The sequence below is a fragment of the Seriola aureovittata genome, chromosome 24, assembly GCF_021018895.1.
Source record: "Seriola aureovittata isolate HTS-2021-v1 ecotype China chromosome 24, ASM2101889v1, whole genome shotgun sequence".
NCBI classification, from domain to species: domain Eukaryota; kingdom Metazoa; phylum Chordata; class Actinopteri; order Carangiformes; family Carangidae; genus Seriola; species Seriola aureovittata.
The window spans coordinates 795,193-819,123 of NC_079387.1; the positions used below are offsets into that span (position 1 = coordinate 795,193).

Genomic DNA, 23,931 nt, shown 5'->3' on the forward strand with positions numbered 1-23,931 from the left:
GCAAAATTTCATTCAAATATAATCTAAAAAAACTCCAGTTGAAGTTAGACTGTTGCTAAATTAAGTTTCCAGAAGCTGTTTTTGATTTTATTTGCAGAAATGTTCCATCAGGACTGATCACGACCGAGGGTTTTCAGATGCACATGCACACACCCTTTTGGAAACAGTTAAACAGTGACTGCTGTTTGTAACGGGCTTCTTCAATAGAGGACCTATGGAGATCACTGCAAAGGGCCTGCTGTAGGGCAGGAAAAACTCCCAGAATCCTCCTGTGCTCTGTCCTCCGCCCTCAGCCACCCCCAGCAACACTCATTCTCTAATCCCACTGAGCACTGCTTTCAGTTTGCCCAAAGACCATGCAGGGGAACTCCAATGGACCAGACACACACACTCACTCACACACACAAACTCTTTTGCTCTCTCTCTGTGTTGCACACAACACACACACACACACACACACACACACACACACACACACACACACACACTTGTTTCATATCTCTCTCCCAGTCACAGTGACAGACACTTACTGAGGGGACTTTGCTGTCTAAAATTGGTGCGGTCATCTTTAACACAACTATGAGGGCAGAGGTTTTATTTTGCAGTTTAGCATCCAGTGATTTTAATCCAGAGATGAACTGGTGGTTAAAAGTTGCATCATCTGAAGTTTTAATGCAGAACACAAAATCTGTCTGACGGAAAGTTTCTACCTTTTTGGTATCATTTTAAAGATTCGTGGGTTAGACGGGAAGTTTGGGATGTAAACAAAGAGTTAGTTTGTTTCTGAGGAAAATGAAATAAATCACACCCTCCTCAACTGACACAACTAAAGGCTTGGGCTGATATTCTATTTTCAAGATACTAAACTATCAACAAGCAACGTTTCTCAAAAGTATGACATAGATAGAAAACAGCCAAGAGTGTTTTCACAAACTGCAGCTTTGCCACTCTGAGTCACTCCTCTACCAGCAAAGCTGCAGGTTTTTTTAATGGATCTATCTTAAACCATCCTGAGGTGCGTCTAGAAGGAAGAAGCTCCTCTTTGAATATTAGTGGCGATTGGCTGGAGGTAAACAGAGCATTAAATCCTGCAAAACTGTGGCAAGGCCAATATGGGCGCGGGACAATGGCTTGGCCCGGCATCTCCAAGCCTTTGTTCTCGGCTTAACAAAACTCTGCCGTCACACCGTTTTACCTCAATGCTGCCCTGTCGAAATGGCCATCAGCCCATCAGAGCACATGCATAGCTGAGGACACGGAAGGAGGGAGGCGAGAAGGAATAAAACAGGGGGGAAAAGGGAGCAAATATGAGGGTGGGGAGAGATGGGAGGGAGGGAGGGGGGGGAAAAAGATTAAGACAGGAGAGAAAAAGAAGAGGGTGGCAAAGAAAGTGCCGAGAAGAACAGTAAAAAGAGGGAAGGCAGACGATGTGAGCAGAGAAAGGGAAGATGTGACACTGAGAAAAAAGAGATATGGAAGTGAAGAAAAAGAAATTGAGGGTGTCAAAATCCTCCAAGGCTGTTGAAGGGTCAAAACAGCTGAAATATGCACTTGTGGACAGTCACGAGGGAAAAAGAAATGAATAAAAACACAATAATACTCACCTCTCCCACACAACCTTAATAAGAATAAACGGTAACTGTGAGGAAGGGTCGGGAGGTGGTGGAGTTGGTGGGGGGGGGGACGCAGCATTTCGAGCTTTGTGACGTGGCGGCGACAGAACTGGAGCAGCGAGATTCACTAAAAGTTTCATTACAAAGTCTTTATCTGCTTCTCTCCGAGGGCCACAGCGAGGTTCAGGAGGAGAAACACAAAGAAAAGAGAAAGAAAGACACATCTGCGTCTGCTGTGACCTGTCTGTCTGCCAATTAGCATGTGTGTGAGTGTGTGTTTAGAGTGTGTGGTGCACGTGTACATCTGTGTGTGATATATATATATATATCTAGGGCTATGTGTTTCTGTATGTGCGCGAATGCGAGTATGTCTGATTGTTCGTGCATGTTTTTGTGTGTGTGACACTGTGTGTGTCCGTGTCCATGTGTGTGCAGATGTGCACTTGCCTGGTGAACATGTGTTACGGTTTGCTAGTGTCAGCTATTTTGAAGTCGTTGGCATAAAAAGGCTCACTCGTAACCCCGCCTCCTCAACCGTCCTTACAAAAAAATTGAAAGGCTCGCAAAAATATGATGCAAACGCCAAAATCTTCAGAAATATTTATCTGGTAGGCAGAAACCTACACGTCCTGGCTCCTCGCTAATGGTGCATGGGCTTTTTTCAAGTTCATAGCGGGAGAAAAAGTGCTCATGTCAGCCTCAGACTGATTATGATGATGAGCATCAAAGACCATGTAGGAATTTTTGGCAGTTTGTGATTTGGCCTCTAAATTGCAAACATGGTCAAGGAATCCACAGATGTTGGTGGGCAAGAAAAAACCTAAACTATCAGTTATATTCCCACTAATATGAGTCAGTCTGCCTGGGAAAAAAAAAAGCTAACAGTATCTCCTCCAGTTCAATTAGGGTTGATTTTAAACTGACTTATTAGCACTTAACCCCAAAACTTGACCTTGCGATCACCATCTTGGATGTAGTTCAGGCTTGTAGTGCTGTGATTTGCCTGCTTTCGGTTGCCTTCTCCCTCCCTCTTCCTCTCCTCCACTGTCAGGTTCTGGCCTGCCAATTTCCACTTGAAGCTTGACTGGGCCTGATTTGATGCAAACTACCTCGGGGTGAGGTGGGGAGTTGGAGGGAGAGAGGAAGGGGGGGTGGAAGAGGGACTGTAACTGATGAACAGTTATGTCAAGTCGATTTTGCACCGTTGGGAAAAGGTAACCTCTCCTTCGGGGAGGAGACGGTGGGGGAGGAGGAGATAAAGGTAACAAAAAAAAAGGGCAAAAAAAAAAAAAAAACAAGGTTAGTGGAGTGGAGGGTGATGGGAGAAGAAGGTGGGGTTTAGAGGGGGGTGGCAGAGGGGGCGTATAATCGCACCAGGGTGCACCCACTCTCTGCCGCTTCACCTCACCTCCCTCTGCTTACCGCCCCGCACAAAATGCTAACTGTCAGTGCGAGTACTAATTGCAGATGTGCCAGTCTGCCATCATAATAAAATCAGAGGCAGGGCGGACATTAAGCATGGCTGGCTCATTTGTGAGACTGCTGAAAAGGTAGCATAAATGAATATTTCATTACCTTAATTACTAAGGAATACTCCTTTCCGCCAGTCGTGGAATGAGTGTTGCTGTAACTAATTATGAAAAGTAATAACATTAGGGATACTGTGATTGCCAGTTTATAAGGCGGCGTCTGCTTGCTGTTGAGGTATAAACCATGTTGGGAAACATGCGGTGCGGAGCGGAAGGAAGGAAGGAAGCGAGGGCTCAGTCTCGATCAAACCCACACATCTGCAAAAAAGTGGGGTTTGCAGGGATGAATGGGGCTCTGATTATTTACCCAGGGATGCCTGTGCGTGTTTGAAATTGCCAAGTGGAGGTTTTAACAGGTATGAAGGAGCTAAAAGGTTGTGAAACTCACTTGGTGTGAAAATGACAGCTTTTTGGCAACACGGGAGCCCTTTAATACACCGTTTTTGATGAATACAAACACAGAGTATGAAAGGACACATGAGCTACAACTACCTGAACCGCAAAGTGCAATTTGATGAATCCGTTACCACGCAGCCCTGAAGTACCTGCACGTCCAAAAAAGGCCAGACTACAGTAAAGGGCCACGAGCTGCACATTTGCATCGCTTCATCATCCCTCAGAGTCTTTGATGTCAGACACATGGCTCGATACCTTGTCCGTTATTCACCTCTGCAGCCCGTGGGCACGTCCCATGCCCGGCTGTAATGTATGACCACTGATAAGGTCGTAAGGAGGGCTGTGAGAAAAAAGGCAGAGTACAAGGTCTGCTTTGATGGCCATGCTAATTCCAATACCCCTAAGTAGTAAGAATAACAAAGTGGTGGAGAATTTATCTCAGGAATGCCGGAGCAAGACGGCCGAGCGATAAGGAAGTAGCTTCCCTTGGGTGGGGGAGAAGTAATTAGAGTGGGCTGACTGGTTACATGACTGACTGACTGGCCGGTGGGATGGATGGAACCAGAGGTGGGGTAAAACAAAAAAAGCAAAGTTTGAGGCAGAAAGAACAAACTAAATTGTGCCATTTTTTTTTTTAAATATGTCACTGTCAACTTCTGACTAAACTAGATTATAACTCCCTGGATATTCGTGTTTGGGCATCTAACTCATGGCTTGATGGAGCAACAGACAAATTCTGCAAATTTTACACACACAGAAATGTAGGAAAAAAAGACAGAAAAAAAGCAAAGTTTCATCCTTGACTTTATAACTGCTCCCTGGAGAAGTTTGAGAGGCCACAACAAGAATCACTAAGAACTTACTAAACATTTAAAACCTCAGTGATGTAAAAAAACAACCTTGGGCCCGCAAGTCAAAAAGCCTTGACCTAACCAAAGACCAGGCTGTGCCTCAGGATGAGTCACAGGGCCAAGTCTGAGTTCCCCCCCCTCAATTCGACCCAATCATAGTCATCTCCCACAAGGCGTCTAGTTTAGGAAATACCCGTCCTACCCTCTGCAGCCAGGCCTCCGATCCAGCATTCCTGCTTGAGCAGCAGTCATAACCAAATCAAGCCACAGCTTATGTCCCATCAGTCATCTATACGCCAAAACATAAGGCATCCATAGCAAATAACAGCCACAACCACACAAACCTCAGTTTTATCACCTCATCATAACTTTAAAAAGTAGATGATGATAATCACAAAGCATCTTCCCCCAAAATTCAGCGCCTTTTCCAAACCCAAACCAAATCCTGGATTGCTGTGACCCAAACCGAAACTACAACCACATCCACAGAAAAGCCCGCCCCTGTCGACTTCCAACCTCCAGCCCTCACACTGTTTCATTTACTGTCATGTATTAAACACACTTTGACCTCCTTCTTGACCACCTCGCCCCAAACTGCAGAGCCTGAAACCACAGAAAGCTCGTCCGCGCTGCCGCCTCAGCCCCCGTTCGCCCTGCACGTCAGAAAGGCTGAGGACAGGCCTGTCGGTGTGATTATCCCCCCGCTACCTGAGGAGGTGTTTGTTTGACATTCACGTTTGACAGAACGGGACACGAGGCGTTCAGGGGAGGGGGCTCCCTCTCCAGTCACAACTCATTAACACGTGAATTCACCTCTCAGAGTTTTGAACAGGGTCGACTTTGATACACATGTCCACTAACTGCACATTTAAAGGGGAAGATGCGCCCCCCCCTCCATGTTTTATCTGCCCTTGACTCACTCTTGCCAAAGGTTAAATGTACGTTTGAATAACAAGGAGACCAGGGTGTAATTTCTGACCATTTCCTCTTTTCTCTGCAACCTCCGGTTAAGAAGGTGCTTGATCAACGCTGAGATGAAAGCGTGGAAGTGAGCGAAATTTGTGCAACCGCAAAATGACCTAATTTTGTCCTAATCTCGCTTGGCAATCAGCTGCAATTAAATTGAGATAACACATCTGAATTTACTTCCACACGAGACGGGGGAAACCAGAGCACAAACGAAAGCAGACATGTCCTCGTTAACTAAGAAAAAAAAAAAAAAAAAAAAAGGTAACGAGAGGGGAGGGAGGGTTGCACTTAGGTGGCAGAGAAGCAGGACACCTTTTGAATAATGAAGTACAGTAAGAAAGAGAGCCCTGATCAAATAGCATATTCTATCATCCTGGGTTAAAGGTAGGACGGCGTACTGCTAAATGTGTGGAGTTGTATGTGGAAAAGGCCTAGATTTCCAGATGTCATCATGCCTTAATCTGGTGATCTGTTATTGATTGTTCCACGCGGCTGTGACCTTGCCAGAAGAGCTCTTCCACCCGACAATCAAACATACATCAAAGAGTGCGTGTGTTTCCCTAAATGCCCCTGTGTGTGTGTGTGCGTGAGTGTGTGTGTGTGTGTGCACATGTGGCAGCGAGCGTCGCTTGCAGATCAGCGGTGCCGACATCAGAGCAAAAAACTGGAGGCTGCTTTCAACACTTGTTTGCACAAAGGTGTCATCTCTGAAGCAGCTACCGCGAAAAAAGGGGGAAAAAAAATCATTTTAATGGGCAATTGAGGTGATTACTTTTTTTCTCCGTTTCCTCAGAAACGCCAAGAAGCTGTGCCCTGTTTTATGGCTGACAGCAGTGATAAGTCACACACACACACACACACACACACACACGCACACAGAGCAGGGAAATATTCACACACAGGCTCGAACCAGCTGTGATGTGTTTGTTCTTTTGATTTACTCTATATTTGTTCCTTTGCTGTGCTATTAAGACACAATCCTGGTTGTTAAAAGCACTTTAAAAATAGATTTGATTTGGCAGATCACTTCTCGTTATGATCAATGTTACTGGATTTTCAGAACTGCGCAGAACATGACAGATAATATGCGATACAAAGAAACAAGGTACAACATTTGACACTAATTCTCCCCCCTCCCAAAAAAAACAGTAAAATTCTGAAAATATCTCTCGTAGCAGAGTAAATCTGCGCACTGCAAGAGGCAAATCTGCAAGGTATGCTTGGCTTGAAGCTACATGACAAAGTACATTTAATTTGGTGGAACAGTTGCCATCCAAACTCCTCCTGTGCATCCAGACGAAGACACACATGCACACTTATACCATTGTTAGGCAAAAGAAAAGTGTTTTGGAAGTTGTTGTTTGCCCCCCTGCCATTTAATTATGAAATCTAAATGTTAGTTTACACCTGCTCGGCAACCTGTCGTCTGTCTCGCCCAGACTCCTTCGCAAATGGGAAAAGTCGACGCGTGGAAAATGTCGAAAATCACAGGCGAGATGCGGCGCAACAACTGAATAAGTGCAAACAGCAGGACGAGATGGAACGGATGGGCCAAATAAAGACTTTGCATTTTCACTTGAGAAAGACTCAAATGAGGCATGATATTTCAAAATGCATTTTCCTCCTACGCAATGCATAAAACATGCCGGCTTAGGGTAAAGAGTGTACACACGTAAATGAAAAGTCCAAATGCATGCAATTATTTGCCGGACCACTGAAGTTTCAATTTCTGTGTTTGCTTTTTGTCAAAATCACAAGGAGTGAAAAGAGAAAACAGAGAAAACAAAGGGATGAGAGGAAGACGCTCAGAGATAAAAAAAAAGAAAAGAAAAAAAAGAGAGAGAGAGAGAGAGAAACTGAAAACAAGCAAAAAGGCATGAAATAAAGTCAGGGAAGCAGGAGAAAGACATCTGACTGCATTGCAACACGCACATCAACATAAAGGGGGGACTGATCCGACCTGTCAAATCCTGAGAAAGAGAAAATGAAGGTGGGCCAGAGCTGGACAGGCAGAACGCCGCCGCCACAAACACCTTTAAGTCTGTCACCTTTGCTCCATCACTCTCCATCTCTGCTTCCTTCACACCGTCCTCAGTTGTCGTTGTCTGAGTGACCCACACTTCTGGCAACCGCCGTGCCACTAAGGCAGCCCTCAGCTCACATGATGCAGCAGCAGACACAAACCACACTCATCCTTGACTGTCACACAGCCGAGCCAAATTAGCACAATTTAACTCACAGTTTTAATATCTCTAAAGTAGATATAGCAGTGCGCTCGCTATAGTTTCGAGTGACTAAAAGGCGAGAATAACGTGTTTTCTTTCTTCTTTTTTTTTTTTTTTGAGGCAATTCCTTGTGGGGAAGAAGCAGAAGTTCAGCAACAGTTCAGCTGCCACGCAGTAAAAACTGGGACTTGCTTACATGTAAAAGAGCCTTCTTTTTTTATGATGCATAAACAAAATGCAAAAGATTAAGGCCAAAAGCATGCAGGGAACGCTACGGTGCTGCCTGTGTCACCACATTGTTTTGGACGATACATCATTATTGCCGTTTAAACATAAAGGGAAGTCACAGGGGCAGAGTTGGCTCGCTATTGGCTGATTCATGCCTTGGTGTTAGTCAGGCAACGGATCCCAGCCACCGCTCTCGCTTTCATCGTTCTTGGCAGTGGCAGTTGCTCTGTGTGTGTGTGTGTGTGTTTTTGTGTGTGTGAGTGTGCATCACCCCAAATACATTGTAACTTCTGCAGCTCTGCTTTAACAAACCCAATATGTCCAATCACACACACGCACACACACACAAAAAAAAAATCACAGGAATTTTACGTTACCAAAACAAACGTCGAGGCTTAAAAGCGGAGCGATGGGGACGGTCACAGAACATGCTGAGGGAATGTATGAACAGCAAAGAGTTGTCATACAAAGAGTTAACACCCCCCAACACCACCACCTCCACCCTGTTTCTCCAAAGCACGGGTTAATATCATGGCTGCCTGGTAAGGCATTATCCAGAACCTCTCGGAACAAAAGGCCCCTTTTGCAAACAGACTCCTACTTTCTCCCAGTGTCCAAAGGTGTTTGCTGAAGTAAATCTGCCTAAATCCTGCGCAGCTTGGCCAGGAGGAGGAGGGAGGGAAGGTGTACCGATAATCCTTCTTCTTAACCAAAAAGAAAAAAAAAAAAAAGTTCTGGGTAAGGAAAAGAAAGAGAAGAAAGAAAAACTGGAATCCATATCACATGATGCCATTTAAAGAGTTGTGGTAACCCCTCCCTCCCGTCTCCCCATCTTTGCTTAAGATTTGCATACATCCAGCCTGGGAATCGCATGATAAAGATATCTTGCTAGTCGTGGATTAATCAACAGATAACGTGCATTGTGCATGTTTACATAAGTGGACATAGTGCACGTGAAGCTTTTTTTTTTCTTCACTTTGTTTTTTTTTTTAAATGATGGGAAATGCTCATTTTGACCAAACCTGCTTCCCACAAAAATTTTAAAAACAGCACCACAAAAGTGCTGTGGAAAATTAATTTTTTTACATGCAAAGTTTTAGTTTTGACAAACAGACAAGGGAAGAAAAATAAAATAGCATCGTTGAGACACCTGCTCCTGACCCTTATCGCCTTCTCTGAGCACAATCCGATCAGTCGCAGCCAGGATTTTTTTTCTTCTTCTTAAGTGTGACTGGCCACGAATAGTGTGGGCATGCCATCTCGTAACACTATCTGTCTGTCAGGAGGGGCCCGGGTCCCTGCAAGAGTAGGGAGGCTATAAAAGGCTTGTAACCAGGGGACGACCAACAAACAACCACAAACACCCTAGTTATTTCTCTCCACCATCCACCCACCCCTTTCTGCCTCTCTCCCTATTTTTTCCCTTCCTCTTCTTCTTTTTTTCCTCCTCTCCTCTCTTGCTCTCATTTTTTTCGCCCCCCTTTTCATCTCAGGCCCTTTTCTGATGCTGAATGCAAATGTGTAGCCCTGCTGCTGGCGGCGAAAGGGGCTGAATTGTGATTAAGAGGGAGAAGAAGAAGAAGAGGAGCTCCTTTCTTTGTTCTCCCCCCGGGGGATGTTTACCAGGAGAGACACGGCGGATCAGATATGAAAGGCATTCAGGTCAGCATTGATGTGAGCGAAAGTGAAATCGTACCTAAGGCATTCCAAAGACCCGCGGTGTCAGGGGTCCGGGCTCGCGGTGCCTCTGCAAGTGTGTGTTCTCTGGCCGCCAGGCGAAAAATATCTTCACACAAGCAGGGCGGTCGAAGAAGGAAGAATGAAAAAAAAGGGAATAATGAAAAAAAAAAAAGGAGAAAATGTGTCAAAATGTTTTTTGGCTATTTTTTTGGGAAGAGGAGGAGGGAGGGATGAAAGTTTTCTGTCCAGTGTCCAGGATAGAGTTGAGATGATCATTAGTTTCCTTTTTTTTTTTTTTTTTTTTTTTTTGTGTGTGTGTGTGTGTGTGTGTGTGTGTGTGTGTGTTGGGGGGGTGTACAGCCACAAGCCATGCTATTTGCTTTTATCTGCCTTATCAAAGCGTGAAAAAAACTGTGCTTGTGTGTGTTGCTGTTGTGTGTGTGGAAATGCTGTTGCTCAGCTACATTCCTGATTTAATTCCTTGTGGAAAGCACATATTAGAGGATTTGTTGAATAACATCAGCTTGAAAGCCGAAGATATCACGCTGCGATGACTGTATCTCTGTCTCTCTGTGACACACACACACACACACACACACACACACACAATAAAATAAAATAAAATCATGTGAATTAACTGCAAATACTCCTGGTCCTTTGACAAACTGATTCTGTGAGAAAATGTTTCCTTTCAGACCTGACACCGTTACCCAAAGGGAACATCCTTTTGCTCCTATATACCAACGCCACGCTCGAAATCACAATGATCTCGTAAGGGAAGTCCATTCATTTTTATGTGCTTGGCTATATACACTTGACTCACACACTTTGAGCAGATGGATATATTTAGCTTGTGACGACTACAGCTGAGGGAGAGGGAGTAAAAAGAAAAAAAAAAAAAAAAAAAAATCAAGTGATGCAAAAAGCTACCGTACGCTCCGGAAAATAATAAGGCCTCATGCAGCACGCCAAAGTGCAATGTGTAGTTGTGACAGGACAAATATGCCTCCTTATTAGCCTGCATTGAGGGAAACCTGCTAGTCATTTTACATGGGGTAATTGGAATGTGTCTATTTTGATTCAACCACAAGGCCGACGTTATAAAAATACTCCAGTAAGAACCATCCCCGGCTATCTGCGGGTGTGTACACCACGACACTCTGAGCACAACAGGCCCCCCTGCTGCAGACTGCTTCCTGCCGGCCACTGTAATATCTCACAGTAATTATTTCACTTGCTTAAACAAAATAATCCCTTATTTCCCCTCAACATGAATGCACTGCAGAACATTTTTCTCTGCTTCTTCCTACAGAAAAAAAAAATCCATCAGGAGTGTAAGGTGTCCGCTTTGGCTGCTCCACACAATTGCCAACCCGTATGGGAATGGCAGCAGTGAATGGCGCGGTGGACAACCCCCTGCCACTATTGACGGTATAAACATGTAAATGAAACACATTACCACTGACAATCAATTGTCCGCGAGCGCCCTGCGAAACCTGCCCTCCTCCTCCCCTCTTTTTTTTCCCTCTTACCCCCACCCTCCCTCTTCCTCAGTGACGATGGCAAAAAAAAAACTGCCCCTACCTTGAGGAGGGAAAATCTGGGAGAGGAAGGAGAAGGGAGGAAGGGAGGGAGGGAGGTTGGTGGATGGGACATGGGAGGGAAGAGAAGTGGGGAGGTGTGGGGGGGGGGGTTACAGGGTTAGGCAAAGAAGAAGAGGAAGAAAGGGAGCACCTTGTCTCACCCCCTCCCTATTCTCTACTGCGGGAGCTGCGAACACAACTTTAAAAAGGCGAAGGAATAATAGAGATGGACAAATTGTTTAGACTGGCAGAAATCTGCCATTGTCTGGGTCTGAAAGCGAGGCTACCCCCTCCCACACACATACACACTTTCCCCTATTTTTCCTCCACCTTAAGCATGAATCTGTGATAGCCTTAATAACTACATTCAGACTATTATATCAAACTCCAGCAGCCAGAGAGACGCAGAGAGAGAGGGAGACTGGCCTCGTCTTTCTGCTTCTTCTTCCTCTGCTGCTGCTGCTGCTTCAGATTATGTAATCAGTGCATTTCCGAGGGTATGTCCTGACATCGAAATGTCATCTGGGATATGGAAAAAAAATCAAAAAATAGCTCAAAAAGCGGGTGATGCAGAATCAAACGTTTACAGGAAACACCCTGAGAAAAATAATGCAACATCTGTATTTCCTCTTTCATCTTCTCCTCAGACAAAAGCTGGCACAGTTTGATGCAAAGAGTCTGTGTGACATCCAAATCGAAAATAACACAATTAACAAAGCCGAACGATTTTATTTTTTTTCTAAAGAGGCATGTTTTTGATACTTGTGCTGGTTGAGTAATATCAAAATAAGGACAGGTGTGCGAGTGCTTTTCTGTTGGGCGCTCACAGCTGGATGTGACAAGCAACACCTGGCGAGGGCCAAACTCTCAAACACTTCACGCTGCCGAGATCAAGTTTCACACCGGGAGAGGAGAAGGTTTTTTTTTGAGCGGTTTAACAGTGGGGAACAGGGTGATAAAAGAAAAAATGTAATTTCTCAGGTTTTGTTGCTTTTAAATATCGCTGCCTTTTCAGTCCATCAGCTGTAAGACAGAGGCTTCACAGCGGCGTGCAGGAGCTCTGGATGAGGAGGGGATAAGTCATGAACTGTGGTTAAATACCACATGACAGACTGGGCAGTGAGTGAGTAAAGCTACAGTAGCACCTCCAACCCTGAAGGCCAACAGTCATCTGGATGAGAATGTCATTGGTTAGACAACTTAGTGAGCAAAATGCCTCATTAATACTAATTGGCACAAATGCTGAAATGCCCCATCCATTTTTAACCAGCAGCAAAAATAATTCCCAACAACTCCAGTTATTCTATCTGTGAGGATGCAATGAATGAAAAATATATCAGGACAAAATTTAAATGGCTCAGTTACTTAATTAAAACAAAAAAACTAAACCAGATGTAAAACATGTAGCATTTTTTAAACAAAAAATAAGGACAGGTGGCAAACATATTATAATTTACATCAAAACATGCTTGCATACGCACCACCACCTCTAAAAACCACTCAGAGAAATTAGCTGTAATTGTACATATTTCAGATTTGTGTATATTCATCTGATTTGTTAGTTAAGGGGAGAAAGACTTGGTGCATCCGCCCTCCATCTGGTAAAATATTTAGAAAAACCCCTGTGTGTGTGTGTGTGTGTGTGTGTGTGTGTGTGTGTACGCGATGCTTCTTTCTTTTTTTTTTTTTTGTGCATTCAAGGCGTTTTGTTAGTTACTGTTGGAGGAGTCAGAGTCTGTCCTGCCGGCTGTCACACGCTTCGCCCTGCCCTACCGTCCCTCCACAGAGCCAGGCAGGAAGAGGACAGAGAGACAGGCAGAGAGACACACAGACCCAGAGTGGCCAAGCCTCAATAAGCCTCTGCATTCCCAGGGGGGAGGATTGGGGGTGAGGAGGGGAGGGGCCGGGTGGGGGGTGGCAGGGAGGGGGGGTGGGGGGGGGGGGTCATCAGACAGAGCTAGTTGTTATGGAAGAAAGAAAAAAAAAAAGGAGGGGGGATTCACATTTTACATTTTTAAAACTAGAATGATATAAAATCTATTTTCTTTAAATGTGCATCCTCCTGTATGAAAGAGGGAATACATTTTTATAGGAGATATAAATATTCTTTACACATTCTGCCAAAGCTCGGCGTCTCTTGTCAGGTTTAAGGGTGTGAAAATTATATTTGCTTTGCTAATATTATTTTATCAAATGCTACATTTGGTACAAAAGCCAAGGCTGGTTTTCTCCCTCTCACTCCCCCTTTACAAAACAGGTGGCCAGGGCTAAACAGGCTGTCATCTCTCCAAATGTGTCTTATTATTCTATTTTTCTTTTAAGTATGAATACTGTAAATGTACATATATATTGGAAATCTCCAGCTCAACTGTTGTGCTCTTGTGCTATTTAGTGTGGAACAAAATGCTTGTCTGCTATTGATTGTATGAAATCAATAAATGAAATCTGATCTTGATAAATAACCTGTGGGGGCAGAGATTAAAAAACTGTTGTGGGGAAAGCAAATAAAAGCCTAGTCTGAGCATCTGAATCCCAGCCTCGATATTTTACACACACACTGCTTCAGTTCCCAGTGTGTTTGGAGCCTATATGGAATAATCAGGAATAACGGGGCCAGGAAATGTCACTGCAGATTTGCCTCTTGTGGGAAAGTGTGCAGTCAAATGGGGAAAGAAAACCAACAAATCTCCACCTCCAGCACTCCAGTCCAGACCCAATTAATGTCCAGCATTTATCGGACATGTCATCCTATTTATATATGATTACTCCGCTCCAATAAACTTAGTCATAAAGGTAAACAAAAACGCACAGGTTTGCAAATTGAGCCAACAACCAACTGCCATCTCCTGTGAATAATTTCACCACTCAGCTTGTCCCGGAAAACAGCAACAATGTGGGGCTAAATTACTTGAAAATGTGCTTTACAGAGGAGATGTAAAGGCCTATATACAGAGAAAAAACATCACGGCTAAGGCATGCCAGCGCGTGGATTAAAGCAAATCAAAACTCAAGTCACAAGATTGGACTTTTACACCGAGCAGCGTGAGTCTGCTCCAGCCACCGATGCTCTGAGTGACCGCTACACAGTCCCCCATGGCGGGGTTTGTCCCGACGAGAAAGCAGCCGGCACCGCTACAGTCCAACTTTCCAACATCCACAAGTTTCCAACTAACCTCCTCACAACCTTCCTAAAATAATCCCCTTAAAATACACATTTTAAAACCCGCTAATTTTAAGATTCCAAGGGTTCGAGTGGGGCTGCAACACGGACGCATTTACGCACAGTTTCTCCCCCGGATAACGGTCCCTTTATCCCTGCGTAAAAGGGGAAGGCAGATATGCGCACCAGCCGCGGACCTTCACACATCCCTGAACCGCAGTGGAAACCTTCAAACCAGGCTTGCATCCAAACATATCCCCTCCCCCGACTGCTTGGTTTGTCTCCCCCGTGATTTTCTTACCGTTTTTCCGTCTCGGGTTGGCTTGTTTTCGCCTCTTACACCTGGGGCCATCCGCCATGATCTCTTGCTTCATTGATAAGTGTGTGTGGGATCAGATGGCAGCTCGCATGGACTCGATTCCTTGATTTCAGCTTGATATCTGACGGGAAACACACACAGCAGCACCAACAATGTGGGAATTAGCATGGAGATCCACTTGCGCCGGACGCGGACAAGAAACTGCAAATGTAACTTGGATGGAGGGACGGATTGTAAAAAAGAAAAAGAGCCGTGGGTGAAAGTATGAGAAGGAGCGGTGAGGGGATCCGTGTCCATCTAATTTTGATTTTCAGCTGATCGGCTGTCAGCTTAGTGGCATTAACAGCAAAGCAAACAGCAGGAGGAGGAAGAGAATTATAATTTCTCTTATTAGGAAAACCACTATTTATTTCGCCAATGAGAACAGCAGCGAAAACCTGACACCCTATTGTTATTTCATTCAGAAAAGTTTCACAACCCGCTTAGTATTTTTCTACAGTTTTAAGAAAATTAACCTTTTAACTTATTTTCATTAAAACTGGCAGGATCTACTCACGTTTTGCGCTTTCAGTCCGGGTTTGGCACAGGAAGAGAAACAGGTTAATAAATCAAATTTGTGTCAGATTTTAGGGTCAAATCCAGATCTTACACGTTAGAGACGGCGAGAGCGAGAATGAGCCTCAGCTTGCAATAAGCCTGCACTGTGTGGTCTGATTAAAAGTCATATAACTTCAATAAACACTTGGGTTTGCCTGAGAAAATTACACCTCTAGGTTTCATAAACTAAATCCAAACAGTTAATAAATAGCAGATGAGAAATACTTCTTAAAATGTGCCAATTGACCCCGCACTATAAGAAAAATCTTTAAGGCACAAATGGCGCATAAACAAAAGCGATAAGACTCAGATCGCCTGTGTGGGATGTTCGGTTCTCCAGCTAATTTATCAGCGCAAATACCGTTATTAGGGGAAGTGAATATTGACAAGAGGTTTTGTTTGTTGTGGACACTTGAGCGTTTAGCCGAATGATACAAACAGTCACTAGTATAATACAGACTAAAGAGACTCAGAGGGAAAACGGGATGCATATCGTCTTTTTCCTCCAAAGGATAGCGGTGTTGTGCAGCGCCAAAACGCCCCGCAAAGAGCACATTTCCCCGGCTGTCAGGAACCTGCAGGACGCCTCTACATCACTGAGGTAAAAAAGAAGGAAAAAAATCAAAACAAACGCACCTATTTCCACCTGTGCAGGTAAGGCAAAGTTGAGCTCCAACTCTGACGCGGGCGCATGGAAGTTTATTATCCAACCTTTCTCCGAAAAAAAGGCTAAAAATAAAAAGAGAGAAGGCACATACCTGTTTTTAGGAGTGTAAAGAGGTGTCTTGCGGATAGGAGTTGCGAGGAAGGATGATACCGGAGTGCGTCGGTGAGCGGATCCTTTTCCACCGGTGATAATAAAGCCTTAGAAATAAAGCCTTAGAAATAGTTGGGAGGAGGGAGGGACCGCTATTCCTGCTAGGGCAGGTTTACAACTGATGTCTTACACCCACTCCAGGAAACAAACCTGGGTAGGGACTGACGTGTTACGCCTCTTCTAATGACATTTTTTTTCTTTCCACCTCCTTTTCTTTGCCGTGTAACACAGAGGAGAAGCCCCCTGAAACGCACGCCACCTATCTTCACGGGAGGGGATAATTGAGGAGAGCCAAACGTGAGCATCTTCTGGGTTGAACGTGAAGTTTTTTTCCTCCCTCTCTCCTTTCTCTCCCTCTTCCTCCTCTTTTCTTTCCCTCACTCTCCTCTCTCTTTCTCCATCTCTTCTCTTTTTGAGTGAAACCAACTATGTCGGGCTTCGACGCGGAGCAAAGAACAGGCGACAGTGTATTTTCTCTTTCTTCGTGTGAATGTGTTTGTGTGTGTGTGTGTGGTGTGTGTGTGTGTGTGTGTGTGTATGGAAGGGGGGGAGAAACTTGGAGCGCGTCCACACCGGCCGCAATCATGTAAGGATTCTTTTTTTTAATTTCTATTTCCACTCCGTTTAATTTGCAGAAATGGCAGGGTTGATACGACAAGATGCAGGAGTTGGGGTGGGGAGGCAATTCCACATATTCTTCGTTATTGTAATTGGCTGCGTCTGCAAAAGGTTTGGGGATGTTCGGCTTTTATCTACGCTGTAAAAGATGTCCCGTCAGGACGGTGTCAGTTATTGGAAAACGTGATTGTTTTTGCTAAAAACTCAAGTCAAGTGTGGTGACATTTGCACAAGTGTTAATTCATAAACGTTTTCTAATATCGAGGATAATTCAGTTGATGTCAGAGGCTTCATTTGCTTTATTATGATTTTTTAGAAAATGATTGGAGGAATCTGAAAACGTTTTGGAAACAAGTGGAGCTTCAGCGTCTTTAGCAGAATTTGTGTCTCGTTTGTTTGAGAAAAAAATTGATTGTAAAGGTTTAAAAAAAAAAAAGTGGGTGAATCACTTAAGGTGGATTTGCTTTTGCAGCGTAACAGTAGCCTCAATCATTTTAGTTTTATTGGCTGTGATGTACCTGCAGCATCAGTGTGTCTGCAGGTACATCCCTGTCTCTATCTGTAAATGCTTGTAAACTCCACATATGGTCAGACTGTGGAGGGGGAAAAAATCATTTGTAATTTTTGGCTCTGCTTATTTGCATTTTCCAATTGCACCCCCTAACGAAAATGAAACAAAGTGAATCCGTATTAAATTAGGGATGTTATACAACTATGACTGCACAGACGACAGCCCAGCAGTGACGGAGAGGACTGCATCCTCAGTAGGAATATTCTGATGATACTAAAGGAGCTGAAAAATGCCATAAAGTAGAATAAAGTGACTGTAAAGTCACTACTGAGACGCTCTGTGGGTCCCTGCAGGAGAATTATAAGAATATCACAGGAATATTCCAGCAGTATTACAGTGATTTTTCGTTCTGGACGCCACTTAACAGGATGAATCTCGCATTTATTACAGAAGTCAACCATCTCAGCTCAGTCTGGTCCGACTTGTAACAGAGAGAGAGAGAGAGAGAGAGAGAGAGAGAGAGAGCGAGAGAGAGAGAGAGGGAGAGAGAGAGAGAGAGAGAGGAAGCTCCACCTTTGCAGCGCCGTGATTGGTTATGTAAATAAAGTATTATTTTGTGTCCTGTCCTCCTGCAGTTCGCCACTGTATGGCTAATTAAATCATCAATCAAGGGGCTGAACTGCTTGATGCCCCCCCTCCACCCCCCATCCTAAAAAAAAATCAACAAACAATCAGATGCAAAAAGAAATCACCCATCAACAGGGTCTTAACTTCTGGTAGGAATTTTATATTTTTACAGTTTTAGCCTACTGTTTTCTCAATTTTCTCACTTGTATTATTATCATTATTATTATAATTAATACTATTATTATTATTATTATTATTATGAATATAAACACCTTCTTCAATCTTTGTTTCTGTTGTATGGATGCATGGACCAGAGGACTCTCCTAGGGACTCATATGCCAAACTGAGTTTTTTGGTAAGTTTCTGATTGTCTTTTGTGTTTTAAATCATCTCCATCATGAAATGCCGTCATTATTTTCTTCTTCTTATCCAACAACAAGGAGGTGGAGGGCGGAGGTGGGTAAAATCGCTCGGGGTGAATCTGCTTTGCCTCCCGTTTTTCTCGGGTCGAAAGTGGATCCGGTCCTGGGTGAATTATTGTCATGCGTAATTTACTGCCACGGTGCTTGCATGTAAACGAAGCAGTCCAGCTCCCCCTTTCTCCCTCCCTTGCACACACACTATTTCTCTCTCATACGCGCGCGCGCGCACACACACCCACATACACACACACACACACACACACACACACACACACACACACACACACACACACACACACACACGCATGCACACTTTAGCTACAGCTCTGTGTCCCATTCATCCATGCGAGCCTGGAGTGGCACCTCTCGCATTTTTTACGCACACAGGCTCTGCTACGAGGGGCCACATATTCACCGTGAAAACGGATTACAGTCGGTGTGTGACCTATAGGGGGACCTTGTGCTTAATGAATATATTGATTTAAATGAGGTGAAGGGGGTTCCAAAAAGATCTTCTGCATGGATTCATAATTTTTGGTCGATCTTTTTGATTGTAAATTTCAGATTAAAAATGCAAACATGTTGTTGCGCATGTTGTCGATGTGATGGAGTGAGTTATGAGGAAACATGTTTATCATGCTTTGCAGAATTGTTATTGAGGCTTTGAGGTGAATAGTCAAATAAAAAAGGCAGATTTGTAATTATTTACAAATAATTTCTGATGCATTGTGGTGATTTTTAACTGTATTTCTCAGTGTTGATCTCTGTATTTTTTCTCTAAATAAAAATTTGAAGCTTTTGCAGCATATTATCCGCCATGGTTTATTTTCTGAAGTTGAAATGTTGTCCGGGAAAAATCAATAAGTAGAAATTCACTTGGGTTTAATGGTTTTTAATGTCCAACACCTAAATTGGAGCTGTGCAGTTCTGCAGCTGTCTGCCTCAGGCGTGACTGCTGATTACCAAGATTATAATCCTAATTTTCTCTCCTTCTCTCTGCCTCAGTGTGTGTGTGTGTGTGTGTGTGTGTGTGTGTGTGTGAGGGGAGGCCCACTTTTAGTTTTTTGACAGCACAAACACATAAACGCAGTGGTGCAGTGGGGCTGTAGGAATGTTTCGCAGGATTTTCAGACTCTGTCAGTCTAATTACCACTTGTGTTTGTATGTTCAATAGAGCAGTGGAGTTACACAAACCACTATATTGTACATACTTTGTTGGCTGCTATTACATTACTGAAAGTCTCAGCAGCCTTTGAAGTTATGAGAAAAGAGGGATGCAGTAACAAAGATCACTGTTCTGCAGTTCAGGATCTCAGAGTAATAAAATCCCTCTACACTTGCATCATTCAGCAAATAATATTTTTGACTATGTACAAGCTTTAATTAAAAGATCAACATAACAAGCAACCAAAAATAAGGAGGTCAGAAGTCAATGCGGCATGACAACATCCCTTTGAAACGGCTTGACTCAACTTTCTGTCAAATTCTTGGGGTAGATTTGTCAATTTTTTTTTTTACAATTTCCAGCGAAAACAACACCAGAATTGTGTTTCCTGCAGGTTTCTCTTCCAGTCAAAGTGGGAAATCCTCCAAAACAGACCGTACATCACCATAAGACACTAAAACTGTCCGCTGAAAACCAAAACCTGGACTAGCAGCAGGTTTCACTGCAGAGTGAAATCAGATCTCAGCTTAAAGCACATCGGCAGTCGACAACACTGACCATCTGATATGTGATACTTATTAAAGAGAACGCTGGCCCACTGATACATCCATGCAACACAAAGATCACAGAACAGCTACAATTGCTACATTGAATGCTTTTATACAATTATGATTTTCTGCATTCATTCCTGGTATACAATAAAATAAGAGGAGACCCAGTGGGAGAGAGGGATGCCACAGCAGAACATGCCGCGGGAGTGAAACACAGTTGCATGTACATGTTGTGCATTCAACAACTCAGCCGCCAGGCGTCCCTGATTATTGGCCTAATTTAGATCTGTGAGAGTCACATGACACTGTGGCGCATCCAGTGATGAATCTATGCCCAGTCCAGCTCTCAAGAAAAAAAAAAAAAACACACACACACTCAGCAGCCCAATCAAACCTGTTACAATATGAGGAACAGTGATCATGATCATTTGTGCTGAATGACTTGTGACACACGATTCAGAACTGTGTAATTAATTTTAAGACCTTGCTTGAGGAAACTAATTTACTTTGGATGATTTATGATCAAGATCAAAATCACATAAACACCTTTTTTTTTTGTTGCATCAACATGTCTTATTAAAAACTTGCATTTTTCTGTTCAGTTTTTTTTCTCCTAATATGAAGCACAGGTGTGTGTGAGTTTCTTTTCAAAGACTTACTCGCGACTCCCAGATGTGGTGACCAGGAAGCCTGCATGCCTCGTCCTGCTGCAGGTTGTCCTCAGAGTCCACTTCCTCCAGTGTCTCCAAGGATTATGATTGGATGAAAATTTCCTGGTCTCACTGTTGATGACGACGCATCATGAAGGGAAATAATGACAGAGCGAGAGGAGGATCATTATTTAAAAAAAAAAAAAAAAGTTATGTATTTTGATTTTACAGAAAATTAATCTCAAGTGTTAAATGTAGATTATCAAACTCCCATCAACATAACACATAAACAGTGAGGAGGTCAAAGGTCAGAGTAACACAGAGCTCAGCTGATGTGGCTACATGTTATATGATGCTAACACTGACACCTTTGGCTTGAAGCTGCTGAATGCTGAAGTTTGGTGCCAACAGTTAATCCTTTTATTGTTGGCAGAAACACATCTGACACGTTTCCAAGTCAAATAATGATTCAGCTTTTCCTCCAGAGTTTTTTTTATCAGGTAAGAAAATCATCTGAACTCTGTCCAGGATGGGAAACCTAAACTCTCCTCAGTAATTAATGATGGGTTTGCTGCTCCCTGAAGTGGGTTTCATTAACAACCTATTAAATTGCATACACTCCTATCAATAACTATAAAATGTATCCTGAATTAATCTTGTAAATGGAATCTCATCTGAAAATGTTACGTTAATATAAAAATTATGGGGAAAATTAGAATTTCAATAAAATCTCAAAATGTTTTTTTGAACTCAGCAACAAGCAGCTCAGTGTCCTCAGAGCGATACACTGATACAACAAGAGCGGTTTCTGAGAGATGAAGACAAAATTAGCTTAGCTTACCACTCCATTGTCAGGTATAATAATACATGATAATCACAGAGCCTGATAGTGACACACAGCAGTCCTACAGTCCTCATGTGTTGGATGCTGGTGCTTTTCTCACGTATTCAATTCGTTGTGATGATTCAGATTTTCCCACAGCAATAATGTTGTATAAATACAATTATAACTGACCAAAATAATATTTTATAATAATAATAATATTTGTTATTGATTAGTTCAGTATATGCTGAGTTTAGTGGCTAAGTAACTTAAAAAAAAGCTATATTTATCTGTTATTGATTAGTGTAGAGTTGATAGGGGATGGCAGAGGTTGTGAGCGAGTTTTAACAATCCGCCTTCAGCTGAAGGAGTTGGTGTAAATACAATTATAACCACTTCATGTGATGTAGCAAATCAAACAAAGCTGGTCTGACCATGAAGTGGGTCTACAAAAAAGAGGAGGGACATTTTTGAAAATTCACTTCTACAATTCAAAACAGCTGTCAAGTGACTGTAGCTCGGCCTCTCGAGTGTTAAACCCTAAGCATACAGTTTGTGCTTTAGCCCTGAAAGCAAGTTTTTAATTAAAATAACGATCGTTGTAGTGTTCAGAGGTTTTGAATGCAAGACAGAGAAGCCATAGTACCCTAGATCACATCTCCTCTCTGCGCTTGTTTGTGGCTCTTCCAGCTCTGCAACATCAAACTCAACATCTCTCGACGGGCTCTGGCTCTGTGATAGCCACCGCAAGAGCTTCAGCACCACAGAAACTCCAGAGATTGACGGACAATTAAAGACTGAGAGGCGAAGGCTCAGGCGTGTGATCTGCAAGAACTCCTCAAACATGCAAAAAGAATTTAGTTTACATTTGCCATGAGCAAGAGGGAGTGGGAAAAAACCTCTTCTTTTCTGAGCATTTCTGATCTCTCTCAGTCGGACAAGAAAGCTCGCACAGAGAACAAGGCCGCTGCATAGCAGATTGCTGCAGAAACAAATGCTTACACCAAAAAAGTATTGATTTTTTATGTTGCTCTTGTTAGCTGAAAACTGAGCAGAGGCTTCTACAAATGACCACTTATTCAACTGAGACTCTCACAAGAAAAACACAAAACATATCATGTGTTAGCCATCTTTTTTTCCTTCTATTCCTGTGGAAAGAGGTCAGATGTTTTGCAGCTCCCAAAAAAAAACAACAGGTTGGGAAAAACAAGATGAATAAAACCTCAGACTTTGTGATGCCTCATATTCTACCTTCTACCTTATTTTCTTTCAATTCTCCCTAGTGTACACTGCACATTGTTTGCAATTATTTTTTTTACTTTTTGCGTGCATGACATCAGTGTTTTTTTCTGATGACCGTGACAAAAAAAAAGATTGTAAGTGGACCTTCACTCACACTACTATTTTTATTTAAGTCAGGAATTAGGCATGTGCAGTTATCACTGAACTGGCTGCACGTTCAAAGACTTAAATTATTATGAGAAAAGCATCGGAGGAGTTAAGAAACTTGTATTGATTGCTGGCATGAAAGTGAAGCTTGTTATGTATCAGTACTAAAGTTTGGAGTCATCTTAACATAAGATAGATTCTTTATTGAGGGCTGAAATATTGCCTAATGAATCTTCAGCTGCCATTTTTCCAAAGCAGAGAAAGTATACGCTAAGCTGCAACTTTATTAGGCTTGTTAGCAAATACAGTTTAATAACAGCCGTGCACTACGTCCTACATTCGTGAAGGTTTCAGTGAACAGAGGTTGCAGTTTAAGGTGCTGTTGCACTTCACTGAAATGTGTTGTGACTTGCAACAAAAGGTCAAAGGTCCCCAGCCCAAATCAAACCAGAGATGTTGCTGTGCTACACAGCTTTAACCATTAGTAGAAATGCTCTGAGTGTCTTGCGTCCAGACACAAAGGGACAGTGCACATTTATGTAATGTGATATGTAGAGTCTAACTGTCTACAGCCTGATCCGGGTGCAGTCTCTGTGCCAGCGCCACCAAAACAAATCATGCACATTTACTGCACTTGACAACTGAAATGGTTTTGATTGGGATTCTGATAGATCCCACAAGAAAACTTTTTACTCTGAGAAGAAAAAAATAGACCACTCATTTCTCGCTGAAATGAATTATTGACAGCGTCTCCGCTGAATAATTAATCAAACATTTGAATAATTGTTGTAGCTCTAATCTTGACAGATATTTGCATATCGGCATGTTCTTAATATCTGCCTCTGTATATGAATTTACATCCTCTCAGGACACAAAGATAGAATTAAAAGATCTAACTTGCATCTGCAGAAACCATGTCCGACGCTCAGAGACTCTCCACTCATTCAGATCTCTTGACATGAACGGTGCATCAGCTGCTATGATACACTGCTAAGAGAGGAAAAGAGCTCATACACATACTGTGTTTTGATAAGGGTAGAAAAACAAGATCTGCAATCACATGTAATACTACAACACTGCAACATGCATGCACGCACACACACACACACACGCAAATAAATGAAACTTCTTACTTAGTAAGTTTGTTATTTCTTATTTAGTAAGACTGTATGAAAGATAGAATGAGGATTTGACTTATTTTTAACTCA

The 23,931-nt window shown here is 42.9% G+C and overlaps 1 protein-coding gene and 1 long non-coding RNA gene across 5 annotated transcripts in view; one reads left to right on the forward strand and one right to left on the reverse strand.

Annotated features, from left to right (window-relative positions):
• The window catches only part of zeb2b (zinc finger E-box binding homeobox 2b), an 88,815-nt gene extending 72,415 nt beyond the window's left edge, over nt 1-16,400 (reverse strand). For 2 of the 4 annotated variants that reach the window (XM_056370899.1, XM_056370897.1), the window contains exons 1-2: nt 15,909-16,400; nt 14,536-14,674 (exon numbers count right to left, since the gene is read on the reverse strand). In XM_056370899.1, coding sequence (XP_056226874.1) covers nt 14,536-14,608 — 73 coding nt within the window. In that variant the 5' untranslated portion in view covers nt 14,609-14,674; nt 15,909-16,400. Of the gene's footprint in view, nt 1-14,535; nt 14,675-15,908 lie in introns of those variants that run through there. The other 2 variants (XM_056370898.1, XM_056370900.1) reach the window with 2 other exon arrangements.
• Nucleotides 16,401-17,734: 1,334 nt separating this feature from the next.
• LOC130165549 (uncharacterized) lies at nt 17,735-18,951 on the forward strand. The gene is made up of 2 exons (XR_008826825.1): nt 17,735-17,872; nt 18,038-18,951. It is a non-coding gene; the product is annotated as an uncharacterized LOC130165549 (long non-coding RNA).
• Nucleotides 18,952-23,931: the final 4,980 nt, after the last annotated feature.